At 46.4% G+C, this 12315-nt stretch overlaps 1 protein-coding gene across 1 annotated transcript in view; it reads right to left on the bottom strand.

The window, feature by feature from the left end:
* The window catches only part of LOC141925211 (unconventional myosin-X-like), a 97508-nt gene that overhangs the window by 34780 nt on the left and 50413 nt on the right, over window positions 1-12315 (bottom strand). Inside the window, exons 18-22 of the mRNA XM_074828949.1 lie at window positions 11350-11458; window positions 10580-10660; window positions 9454-9578; window positions 8548-8662; window positions 2541-2647 (exon numbers count right to left, since the gene is read on the bottom strand). Of these exons, the coding sequence (XP_074685050.1) occupies window positions 2541-2647; window positions 8548-8662; window positions 9454-9578; window positions 10580-10660; window positions 11350-11458 (537 nt within the window). The remainder of the gene's footprint in view (window positions 1-2540; window positions 2648-8547; window positions 8663-9453; window positions 9579-10579; window positions 10661-11349; window positions 11459-12315) is intronic.

Below are 12315 nucleotides of genomic sequence, written 5' to 3'. Positions count from 1 at the left end.
CAGAGGTCATGCTCTTTTCCGTAAGTATTAAGTCAAAGGGAGGAAGCACAGAGAAAAGAGGAGGAAAGGGAAGAGGTGATAAGAAGTGGGAGGTTTTAGATTAATTGCTCCTAGGCTGCAGTCCCCTCACCCCTGATCCCACTGTCCTCCCTGTGCCCTGCACATGGGGTGTGAACAGCTGCACACACACTCTCTGCCAAGGCAGATATAAGTGCATCAAAAAGGGCACTCTGACTTTTACAAAATGCATCTGCCAGAAACTCTCTCTAGTGCAACATGTGCCAAGCCCTGCCCAGCTACAGGCCAGCTCTGCCTGCTAATCTGCCAGGCTGAAGTGCCCCCTCATTCCTCATGACCGCAGCCAAGCTTGAAGACGCCCTTCAGCTGGAATTGCTGCACACAGGCCGTGAATTTCATTCCCCTTGTTCAGCCTTCCACTCACCCTCTTACACTGTCCAAAGAAATTCAACCTGCAGCCCATGCCAAGGAGTTGGGAGACATCCTCACCATATACCACAAGAGAAGGCAGGGAGGCTGCAAAGCTCCAATGCTGCGTTTGGAATTTAGTTAATTATTCCGTCCATGAGCTGTAGTTAGCAGTTACGCCTCCAAGGACTAGAGAACACAGAGCCATGAAGTCATTTCCTACTGTCTTCTTCCCCTGAGCAATAAGATCTTGCAGAATCCAGGGACACGGCCGAATTTGTACATGGATCCTGCAAGCCTGGGAACAGTTATGTGTATTTTAGCTGGTGAAGCTGTTACCTGCAGCTCAGAGTACCACAGATTAGCTACAAAAATGGGTCATTTGAATGGGCTTGATTTTCTTGTCTCACGTTTTAGTGATCAGTCAGATACTAGGCTGCAGGGAATGAGAGCAAATAAAACATTCTCACCCTTAGGACTGGTTCTCCAGGCTCACAGAACAAGTTCACAAAGGGGGAAAAAACAGGAAAATCCTTCCTGGGGTGTATGTACCGTTCTTCGCCAACCTACTTTGCATGAGACCAAATGAATTTAAATACACTTGTCCTTGCAAAACTAACAGAAATGGTATCAAGCTTAAAGCAGCGCACACTGGTACTCCTGACCTCTGTCCAACTCTGCACAGACCAGCAGCACCTGCCCAGATGAGCTCCCTCTTGCTGGACCTTCTCCAATACAGGTGCAGTGCAACTGGAAACTCTTCACAGAAAAGTTTTCCAGTCTCCCTCCCTACCTTTTCTCACTCCCTGCTCTCCTCTCCTGCAAAGTCCAGCTACCTCCAGCTGCTTGTGAGGATTTCCACTCTGGCTGCAGAAGCACAGCTTGTTCTTAAAGGATGAGACTCAGAAGAGCAACATGTGGGAGCAGCAATTCAGATCTGTGGAGACTGGAAGATCACATTGTTTCTAGCTAAAAGGAACACTATTGCAACATTGTCTCCATCACAGCCCTGAGGGCAGCAGCTACCTTCCCAGGCACTCAGAAAAGCAGTAATCCAGTTTGCCTGCAGTGATATTTCCCAGAAAATCAATTTTCCTGTGCTAATCCCTACCCTCCTCTCCAAATGCTAGACACAAAGTAAAATAGAGTAGAGGCCCTGACACAAAGAACTTGCAACCTCATGTACAAACAATAGAGCTAGCTCATTTGTTTTCCTAGAGGGAAATAAATAAATGAATAAAAGCCCCTGAGACCACATATGTGTTTTGCTGATACTCCATGCTGGCAAGGCAGGGTACAACCCTTGCACACATCTCCCAACACAAAATGAGCTACCTGGTGTAACTGGAGCTGTAAGAAGAGTGCCTCCTGGAACAGCTCTGCTGGCCAGGGATTTCACCTCCTCACACCCCTGACTGACAGGTGTCTGGAGCAGAGACCAGCCAGGAAAGAGCATCTTACTGGGATTAACTCTGCATGCCACAGCCATTAAGGAGTCAGCTGTTACACGGACTGCGAGGGGCAAAGGAGGGGCAGTTTGTCTGCAGTTGGTTCTCCCAACCCTCCTCTGGTCAGGTGCAAAAGGGAGCGGCAAGAGGAGATTACTGGTGCAAAGCTGGCCAAAAACCAATTCTGAAGAGTTAATTAAAAGGAGAGGGAGATCACGAGGCAAACAGGCAGGGCGAGGAAAGAGGGTGAGCAAAGCCAGAGCTGCAAGTGAGGAAGAAGCAATTTGCAGGGGGAGCAGAAAACAGAGTTGACAGGTATAAGGAAAAGGAGGGGACCCAAAGCGTAGGTGGGGCCCAGCCAGGAGAGCCCTGAAGGCAAGGAAAAGGTGTCATCGGAGGCAAGCCATGGGTACAGAGGTCCTTCCAGAAGCCTGTTGAGCAGGGTTGAGGGAGAGTGCAAGCGTGCACAGAACTGAAGAAGAGGTGGCAAAGGTGGAGAAAGGTTTCAGCAGGACTGATGCCAGCAGGGAGGGCAGATACTGCAACTCTCCCTTACAATACAGAAGGGGAAGAAGGGAGGGATGCAAGGGGACTAGAGCAAAGCAGGGGTTCGGGGCAACCCAGGCACCCAAGCACAGGGATGGTGGGGCAGCCCCCAGCACTGACCTTGCCATGTAGCCCAAGACGTGGGCCCGGATGACTATAGCTGCTTTCCTCAACTCCTCTTCCCGATCCTTCTCCAGCTTCTGCTCAAGAGCTTCCTTCAGGAAAACCTGACGCCACGGGGAGGAGTTTCAATAAACACAAAGAGAGGAAAGAAGTCAGTCCCCGGGAAAGCCGGGAGGTTTCATCCCCGGGCGAGCAGCGCAGAGCGCGCCCCGTGCCCAGCGCGCCAGCCCCGGCGCCTCGCCCCGGGTGCCCGCACTCACAGCACCGGGAAAAAGTTTTGCAGCAGCGACAAGAGCCGAACTCGGTGCCCAACCCCCGCCTCCCTCACTCTGTGGTCAAGACTTAAAAGAGAGAGAGGGAGGGAGCAGAGGAAGGAGGGAAAGAGGAGGGAGGAGGAGGAGAGCCTGGGCTTGCGCCTGTGATTAACTCTTTCCCAGCTGACAGCTTTCCCTGCACAATCCAGTACCTCCCTGCAGCAGGCACTGATACCTACGTGTGTGATTAAATATTTTGCAAAAAAACTCCTCCGCATTTCAAGGAAAGGGAGGAGCATTTCGATTTCTAGAGTCCAGGAAGCAATCTTAACAGCAGTGCTAATAATGGAAGACAGTTGGAAAGCTAAAAGCCCTCTCGAAGTGCAAAACTGAGCGTACCCTCAGTCCACGGGAGCTGAAACCCTCCACCAGCCTCCAGGAACTTTGAAGCAGAGATGCTTTCACGCTGAAGAGGTTCAGCAGTGCAGCCATGCATTGGGGGGAACTCAGCCCCCATGGGAGAGGTCTCCAAGTATTACTGGTTGCACTTCAGTGTCCAGTATTTTAATTCTCAAGCATCTTCCATCACCCGTATTTCAAACCTCTGCTCAGTGCTAAATGCTTGTGTGAGGGATGACAGCGCTATCTTAGAGACAAAAGGACTGAGATACAAGCAAGATAAGGGCATGTTTACAGGTATTGTGCTGACATATCTGAGCTACTTTAAAGCAGCTGGCTTGCATTATGTTAGCACAGGGTTCAGCACAAATTGCTGAAATAAATGCTTTGCTCTTTGAGATGGACTGCAGCCTGCATGGAGGTCCACAGCACTGTGGGTACGCTGCTAGCAGTACCCAGCCTAGAATAAGTTGGCTAAGGTATGTCCTTAGAAGCTGCAGTCACAGCAGCAACTGCCATATGGCCATGCTCGTGTGACCTGCTGCCTGACATTGGCTAAATCCCTGCCAGGGCCAGCAGCAGAATGGACTACGCTAGGCAAGCGCTGACCCACTTGTTAAAGCACTGCCATGAACACAGGCTGTGAGCTGACACTCATCAGTCTGCAGAACTACATTAATCAGTAAAAACCCCTTACAAATTTACTGGATCCATGTGGCTATGCTGAGGCCAGAGGGATGTTCAGAGATTTGAACAGTGTTCTGCACAAACTCTTCCCCTCCCCACTCACCTGCCCTTATGTCTCTGTATACCTTCCCTTTCATCACTGCTTTTGGCCTCATCACTTATTTAGGTTCTTTTTTCCCCCTGCAATGACCACCAAGTACTGAAACCTCTCCCTGAGTTAGTACCCATAGCCAGTGGCTTCCCTGGACTCGAATTTCTCCTGGGGAGCCATTGTCATTAAGATGGCCTTAAGAAATGAGCTGCTTTGTAATGACTAAGTAATCATAGGTAGCCTTAAAAGAAGGTTCATTATCAAGGTACTGCCAACCATGAAGCTGGCATCCTTCCCTGCAACTGGTACATCCACTCCCTCTGTCAACTCAACAGTCTTTTAAGGACTTCTTTGAAGCAGGGATTGCTCTTTCCATTACATTCCAGAACCAAGCAGCAGTCACCCATTCCAGGAATGCAACCAGCAAAACACTGTCTCCATCCCTTCTCTTCATCAAATTGCAAAAATACTCAGTCCATCAGTACTTCCCTACCAAGCACAGACTTTGCTGTGCCAGTAAGGAGGGGGAAAAAACCCAAAACTTCAGAGCATTGTAGTGTTCAACAAGACCCAACCCTAATCCTATAGGGTTTTCTATATATGCTTGAGAGTAAGGGGTTAATCTCAAAGAACATACCAATATCTAGTTATAAGCTATTGGCATTTTGAGGGGTTTTTTTAGACTCCCATAGATGACAAGGAAGAGGAAAATGCATTCAAACCCAGAAATATTTTTGATGCCTTGTGGAAATAACTTGGAAGGTAGCCGTTTCTTTGTCATAATTCATAGTCACTTTTTGAAAACATGAGATCACTTTCATCTGAGGAAGGAATGATTGGACAAAACATACAAGGTTATTTCTATCATATCTGCTCATATTAGACACTGGCCAAGTTTTAAACCACAGTGCAGCACCACAGTGTTCTTCACACAACCTCAATGCCTGTGTGCACCGTTGGGTGCAACAGTGAACATGTTAAGGTTACGTGTAGATCAGCAGACACAAAAGTAACTGCGTGTGTACCCATGTGTACATAAGTGGAATCATATGATTCTTGGAGACAACACTGGGAAAGCAGGAAGTGGGTCACTGTGACCTGGATGCCAAATAGTCCACAGAAACCTTCTCCTTCAAACAGGCCCTGCAAAACAGTAGTTTAAAATGTGGAAATGAATGCTTTCAAAAAGCAAGGATTGGTGTGTTAAACAGCCGTGGAAATCTGTGTTGTGGGTATGGGCAAGTATGGCAGAAGGTGCAGGTGCACTGAGGAAAGGAGCACCGAAGCTGCTGCTCCATCCCAGCACATCCCCAGTGAAGACAAGGGCACCTTAGCACAAGCTCTTCCATCGTCACACTGCTTGTTTGCATCCAAGCCCTCATCTCTGCCATGCCACCGGATAAAACCTGCCTTATATATATTAATACCTCATATAAACATTAATTTGACAATTGCCAGCACAGCAGCTGCTCTATTCTTAATGAAAAACACAAAGATCATCCTGCCCTTCCTCCTCCATTTCCTTTCCCAAGCTTCACAATCCCCTGCACTAATTCACAGAGTCTTTTCCTTCCTCCTCCAAACAATTGCTAGGGATATAATTATCCTTCCATTCATTTTGCAGGAAGTATTCCCCCTTCTATAAGCCTTGCTCTTCACCCACCCCTTATACTTCTTCCTAGGTTACATCCCCATTGGCCTGTCACACCTTTTTCAGTAGCTACTCCTGACTCCATAAGCCAAGGTTATTTCTGGGAATTGCGATGTGGGTACCCAGAGCTGCACCTGTACAGCAAAAGTGGCAGCAAGGGCAGACAGGGAACCTCCTCTCCAGGACTGACCTATACTCTGTGCCCCTTAGCTGGTAGCTTCACTTCACCCTTACCTGAAAGCCTCTGGAAAAATAAGGGCTCTTTTATTCATCAACCCAAGTATTCCAGGCCTGTGTTACCTATCACCAGCTAAAACACAAATGCAGACAAAGCAGTCTGTAATCCAGAACCAAGACAGAACAGCTGGATACAGGCAGCAGGGAAGGGACCACCAGGAAGCACCACTACTTTGCACGGCCTCACCTTGGCATCTGCTTTCCTAGGGACAGGCTTTCTGGAGGCACTGTCACAAAGCAGAGTTGCAAGAGGGGTCTCCAAGGGAGCAATGAAATGGCTTTGCTACCATCTGAGCATGGGAAAGAACGTCAAGCAACTCATCTGAAGAATGAAATGGCAGGGCAATGGCAACCTTGGAGCAGCCAGGGGCTGAGCAGCCATTCAGCATAGCAGCAAGGGTGGAACAGACCAGGACAGTCTTGGAGTAATATATTCTTTAGAATCAATAGAACTGCTCTCCTCTACCAGGACAGAGATCTCTAATCCCAACCATGTTGAATATAAAATAACTTCTACAACCAAACATGATGGCTCAACTGCTTCCCAACTCCTTTCAGTTTTCCTTCTCAGACATAAAGAAATAGAGATACAAAGATTGCCATTCTTAGTCATTTCTTTCTTCCCACAATATTCAGACCCGTCACCAACCAGTGCCCTAGCAGAGACACTGCTGTTTACCAACATGCCACATACAGCTCTTTAGCCAAGTTTCAGTTTATAGGACAGAATTGTTCAAAAAAATTACATTAGACCTCATCCAGTGTTTTGGAAAAATACAAACACATTTTGTTTGCCACAATTTACCACCTATATTGTTTTTCCAAAAGAATTTGTTTGTGCAGGTCAAGGAGCAAGTGAAAACAGACAGACATACTCAGCCCTTCAGGATACATGAGGACTGAAGAGAAAAGGGATTCTATTGCTGCGAGGGGCTCAAAGCAGCCTGGATTTCCTGCTTGTCATCAGTCTGTTGTAGTCCCTGGACTTCAGCTAAATATCTTATAACCATTTACACTCTAAAAGGTGAGTATGTGCATGTGAGTTTGGTCCTCACGTGCATTTCCCTGCTGCCCTTGCTGTAGCCCAGCAATCTTCCATCTCTTGTCATGCTAGGAAGAAAGTTCAAACTCCATGTTTACCAGTTCTAACCATCCCTTTCTAAAGCTTCCCAGGCACAAGCAGCTCTGCAACACACGCACACACACTCCACACAGGCTTTAACACTAAAATTCTGTGAGACTGGCAGCCGCCCAAGCAGTGTGGGTTATCTAGGGACAAGAATGACTGAAATGGTTCCTGGTTTGCAGGGACCAGTGATGAGACACCAGATTCCCAAATCAAAGATGGGGAACACTTTAGTCATAGAGCAGAAATATGGCTAAGTGATAAAACCTTCTTTCGTGAACATCAGCAGAGGCATGTGAAGGAAGGCCTTAGGAACTTCAGGTTAACACACCTCCTTCCCACTGCAGTAGCCAGTGGTTTCCTTGGTTGTCACACAGAGCTCATAGCCCAGACTACCAACTGGGCTACCACTACTCCTCTAATAAGAGGAGAGAGAGATCTCGCTCTCTAAGAAACATTATAGTCTATCCACTCATTAAGAAATCATTGCTCAAAGCAACAAATATCATTATCTGATCTCCTGGACAAATTAAATGTGAATATTCACTAGAATCACTTCCAGTTCCATTGTGACCCTGGAAATATTCTGAACTACTTTTTTGAAGGCTTAAGGGCAAAAAATGCAAGAAAAGTTACTTAGATGGACCACCATCTGCTCTGGATATGAACTGCATACCCACTACTCAGAAATGCTGTCTGCACTGGACACCACCCATCTTGGAATATTCTTTGAAGAATTTACTGGAGTATGTGGAAAGTTGTGATAGAGACAGTTTCCCACTCCCAGATTTCTATGGCAATACACCTCACAATGCTCACATCTATTTCTGTGTGAAGCTGTCTCTAGGCTTGAAAAAATTCAGGCTGAAACACCCAGCTCCCTCCCCGTTAAATGAAAGATAAGGGTACATTTCCAGTTGGATGCCTGGAGAAAAAAAACAAACCAAAACAAAACGAAACAAAATCCAGACTATACCAGGCGAGAGAGGAGTGTTAAACATTCACCAAAACAAGCAAAATCTGAATTATGCACGTGGGGAGAAGCATTTGGATACCTTTTCCTAGAAAATGTATGCTAGCATCTGGGCTAACTGCACAAACCATCAGCTGAGTTTCCATAGCAGAAGGCTATCACACATCTGGTGATCTAGGTACTTATTCCCAGTTTAGATATATACAGGGTAGCAGCTCATTGCCTCCTGCAAGAATTTTGGTTAGCCAAGCAGAGCGAAATATCTGGCAAAAGAGGCATGAGTTAATGGCACACATTGCAGCTGCGTACAATGACACCCATGATTGTTCTCCTTGGACCCTTAAATTGGATCAGACATGACAAAATCAATCTGGCTTGGTCAATGAGAAAGAGTTTAGACAAAATCAAAAAGCTTTCTACATCTCTAGTTACGTAATATGGAAGATATTTGAGATGGTACGGGTCAATGGCATAGTCCAATGTCATCACTACTTTGCCCTTTCTACTGGCTTGAATCTCACCAGATGCAATCGCATCCCCTTGCAGCTGGAACAAAGCCATACCCTGCCCCACAACAGTGAAGTACCTTGGTTTTACCCAGCTGCCATTCTTTCTTGCTGCAGTCATAGGTCTGAAGAAAGCCTGCACATACAGCTTTGCTGTTGTCTGAGAAACTTGGTCCCTTCACAAGCATCTTGTACCTAAGAATCAAACAAAATCTCATGAGATTATGTATGACAGTAACCTGCACCCCTGCACCAATCTCTTAACTCTAATTATCCTCCTCCCATTAGTCCTTCTTCCTCTGAGACCTCCCTTCTTCATGTTTGTCTTCCAATTTGGAAATTTCCATCCCCCAACCTTTATCTGTTCCTACCACACTGGCAATTATTGTTGCAATCCCAGTAATAAAATACAAACTCAACAGCATTTTTCAGTAAAGAACAACTGTCTTTCTGAAACATGTGCTTTCATCAGACACAAGTTATTTTGTTCAGCATAGGGTTGGCATTTAACGCTCCAAGAGACAAAGGAAGCAATGTTCAGTGTCCCTTCTAGCCTTAAACTTCAAGAAATCCTTTCGATGCAGCTAATGAAAAGAAGTAATCACTCTTGCCAATATTAACCATCAACTATACTGTCCATTAAAATTTTCTTCAGCCTGCCAGATCAAAGGTTTTACGTATGATATTTTCTTTTTACAGATTATGACCAGCTGGGTTTCACAGTATCACACAAGCAAATCTGTGGCAAAGCTACAAAAAAAAAATTAAAAATGGACTGTCTGGCTATTTTTCCATTCTGACTTCTACCCTAGAGGCAAGTCTGCAAAAGATCTTCCAAATCAGTCTGTGATATGGGCAATAAAGGCATGGTTAGAAAAGCATCCCACAAATGATCCATATCAGTAAGAGCAGTTATAGAGGGAACAAATATATAGAATTGTATACCTTGGGGCTGTTACAGCATGTGGTACAATGATAGCAATTACCTGCTGAGAAAGTCCTGGAAAAGGCGCCGTATAGGGAAACCTGCTCTCCGAACTTTCACTGTCTCCAGCATCCCTGAATAACGGAGCTGATTTAGCACCACATCTGGATTGAAGAGGTTTGGCGCCTACATAATGATCCAGATTCAAAAACAAATAAGGAGAGAGATAGAATAAATGTTGATCTTGGTATTACTTCTTTGCTGACTTAACAGTGGCTGTTTCTCTGAGCACAGACAGTCAAAGGTTGTAGATCCACTTCTCTGTAGAAAGTCAACCCTGCATATTTGGGCATGCCAGGTGAAAAGAGGGAAGTCTGGATCAAGGGGAAAGCAACCTCACAACACTGCATGGTGCAGAAAAAAGGACAAAAGGGAGTTGGGCAGATCTGGGAAAAAAACAGCCTGCAGACTGCTGTCGTAGTTGGATCACAGCAGTAAAGCAATGGTACAATGCATTAACACATACAAAATGCAGAACTCTTGACTCAGTTCTCTTTGCAGTCTCTCTCTAGTCAAACCAGAGACAAACTGCAAAATCCTTTCCTGGCATAAAACCCCCAGCAGGCTTTCCTCTGCCATATCAGACACGGTTTCAAAACACACAAAGAAAACTTTCGGTTCAGAGCTCCCCACCCAATCTAGTTAGCAGCATATCCTCCCATCACAGTTCACAATACAAGCGAGAGTCAGCCTGTCTCTAAGCACTGTGACTTGCTCATGAAGCGTCCAGCTCCTCTGCCTCAGAGCCAGGGATCTGCAGGAGACGCTTCCTACCGCACAAGCCCTGCATTCCAGAACAAATTGTCTACAGGCACCACAAACAGGAGTGATTGCTTCATCTACCATGGCTCTGGGCTCTGCACAAGCCTGGTTCACCTTCCAGGCTTCATAAGCACAGAAAGGTGGGAATGGCTGTATCATATCATACTCAGCATGCAGCCTTTTCATCTGATTACCAGGAGGAGGGTGTATTTTTCCTGAACTATGAAAAAACTAGAAGGAAAAAGGGGAGGTGAGGGGGAACTGCTCTTATCCTCAGTTTGGACCCTGACAGAGGCACCTGTCAGGCATTTGTGCAAGTGAGTGCTCATGAAGGCCTGTGTCACATGCATACGAGACAGACTTGCCTTTTCGGTATTTGGTTTGATGCAGCGAATGAAGAACGGGTTGGAAGTACTAAGCGTAGCCATCAGGGAATGGAGAGAATCCTGAAAAGCAAGACAAAACCCAAAGGATCAGTCACTACAGGAGGGAAACAGGCTATATTTGATGCAATAGGATCTTCATGCAGCCCTCTGATTCCTAATGTCCTTTGACTCTGCCTATCAAAACTTCAATAACCCAGGAGATCCTTTCCTGTCCAAAACATACCCACACAGTTAGTTTAACACTGTTTACATGGCCATCCTTGTTCTCAGAGCTGACTAGATGGTATGAGTTATTTTTACAAGTCTCTCAAACTTTAAATATAGGAAACTAAAACTGTGAAACTAACATTTGCAGACAATCTAGGGGGGTGAGATTCATACCTGCAAGGTCCCCCCAATAAGGTTTCACTGAAATTGCCACTATACTTGTAAAAGATGTGGCCTAAAAAGGACACATACACTTAGCTGAAACACCAAACCAACATGAAAGATCAAAGAACCTCAAGAACTTCATATACTTAGCAAAGTGTTCTTTCCTCTGCCACCCTGCTCAGTCTTAGCATCTCACATTTTACACCAGACAGAAACCCTTGGGGTGGTGGCACTGTCTTTTTTTAGCACTACAACATTCCTGCACATTTTCAGTGCTGGACACAAAACAAGGATGAATGACTCCTCTTGGCTGCAGGCCTTGGTTTACCCATCTGCTCCTCCCTGGAAGCCTGCTGCTCTCTTGGAAAACATCCTACCCTGAACTGGGAACTGACAGTCGGTCTGCGCCTCTGGGTGCCCATCTTCAGTGTCTCTTCACTGCAACGACTGCAGACTCTTTCAAAAAGGTCATAGATGAAATCCAGCCTAAGGGAGAAGAAAAGAATTAAAGAAGATACAAGACACCCACCAGCTGTGAGAAGATGGCTCTCATTCTCAGCGACTGACCTGTCCCAGTGTGAAACACCTCATTTTTATTCCTGCTGTGCTGGAATGTGGCTGCAGGAGGCAGTTCAGCTGGGCACCTCAGTGAGGAAATGAATACTTTCCATGTGGCCGCCCAGACCCTGTGGGTTGCCCTGTATGCCACACTCGGCTGCAAAGCCAGAAACCCCATCTCACACTGTCAAGCAGGATATTACACATAGGAATATCTCCATTCTGCACTGGCTAGGACACTTCCCTCGAGCTCTATGCCCCCAGGTGAAACTACCTTGAATGTACTCCAGCTAGACTGTGTGCTGTCACACACCTCCCAACCTAGCTCCCATGACATCCTCATGCAATTGCAACCGCAGCCCTTCTGTTGCCAGAGGACTCCTACAACTACCCTCAGTGTAGGTCAGCTCTGGGGAATCTTCCATCATTTTGCCACTCCTTAGACAGGGGTGTTGGTTCTTACAAAGTTGCAAAGTTCTCCAGCACTGCTTGTGCCAGTTTATTGTTATGACTGCTTCTAGCAGAATTTCCCTTTCTGGCTTGTTGAAAAACCCTAAGTCCTTCCATTATGCTGGACATTATGCTGCACCCTCAGTAAGTTTGCAGACGACACCAAGCTGGGTGGGAGTGTTGATCTGCTCGAGGGTAGGGAGGCTCTGCAGAGAGACCTGGACAGGCTGGAGCGATGGGCTAAGGCCAACTGTATGAGGTTCAATAAGGCCAAATGCCGGGTGCTGCACTTCGGCCACAACAACCCCCAGCAGCGCTACAGGCTTGGGGAGGAG

Source organism: Strix aluco, chromosome 6 (assembly GCF_031877795.1).
Source record: "Strix aluco isolate bStrAlu1 chromosome 6, bStrAlu1.hap1, whole genome shotgun sequence".
NCBI lineage: Eukaryota > Metazoa > Chordata > Aves > Strigiformes > Strigidae > Strix > Strix aluco.
This window is presented reverse-complemented; position numbering and strand designations above follow the sequence as displayed.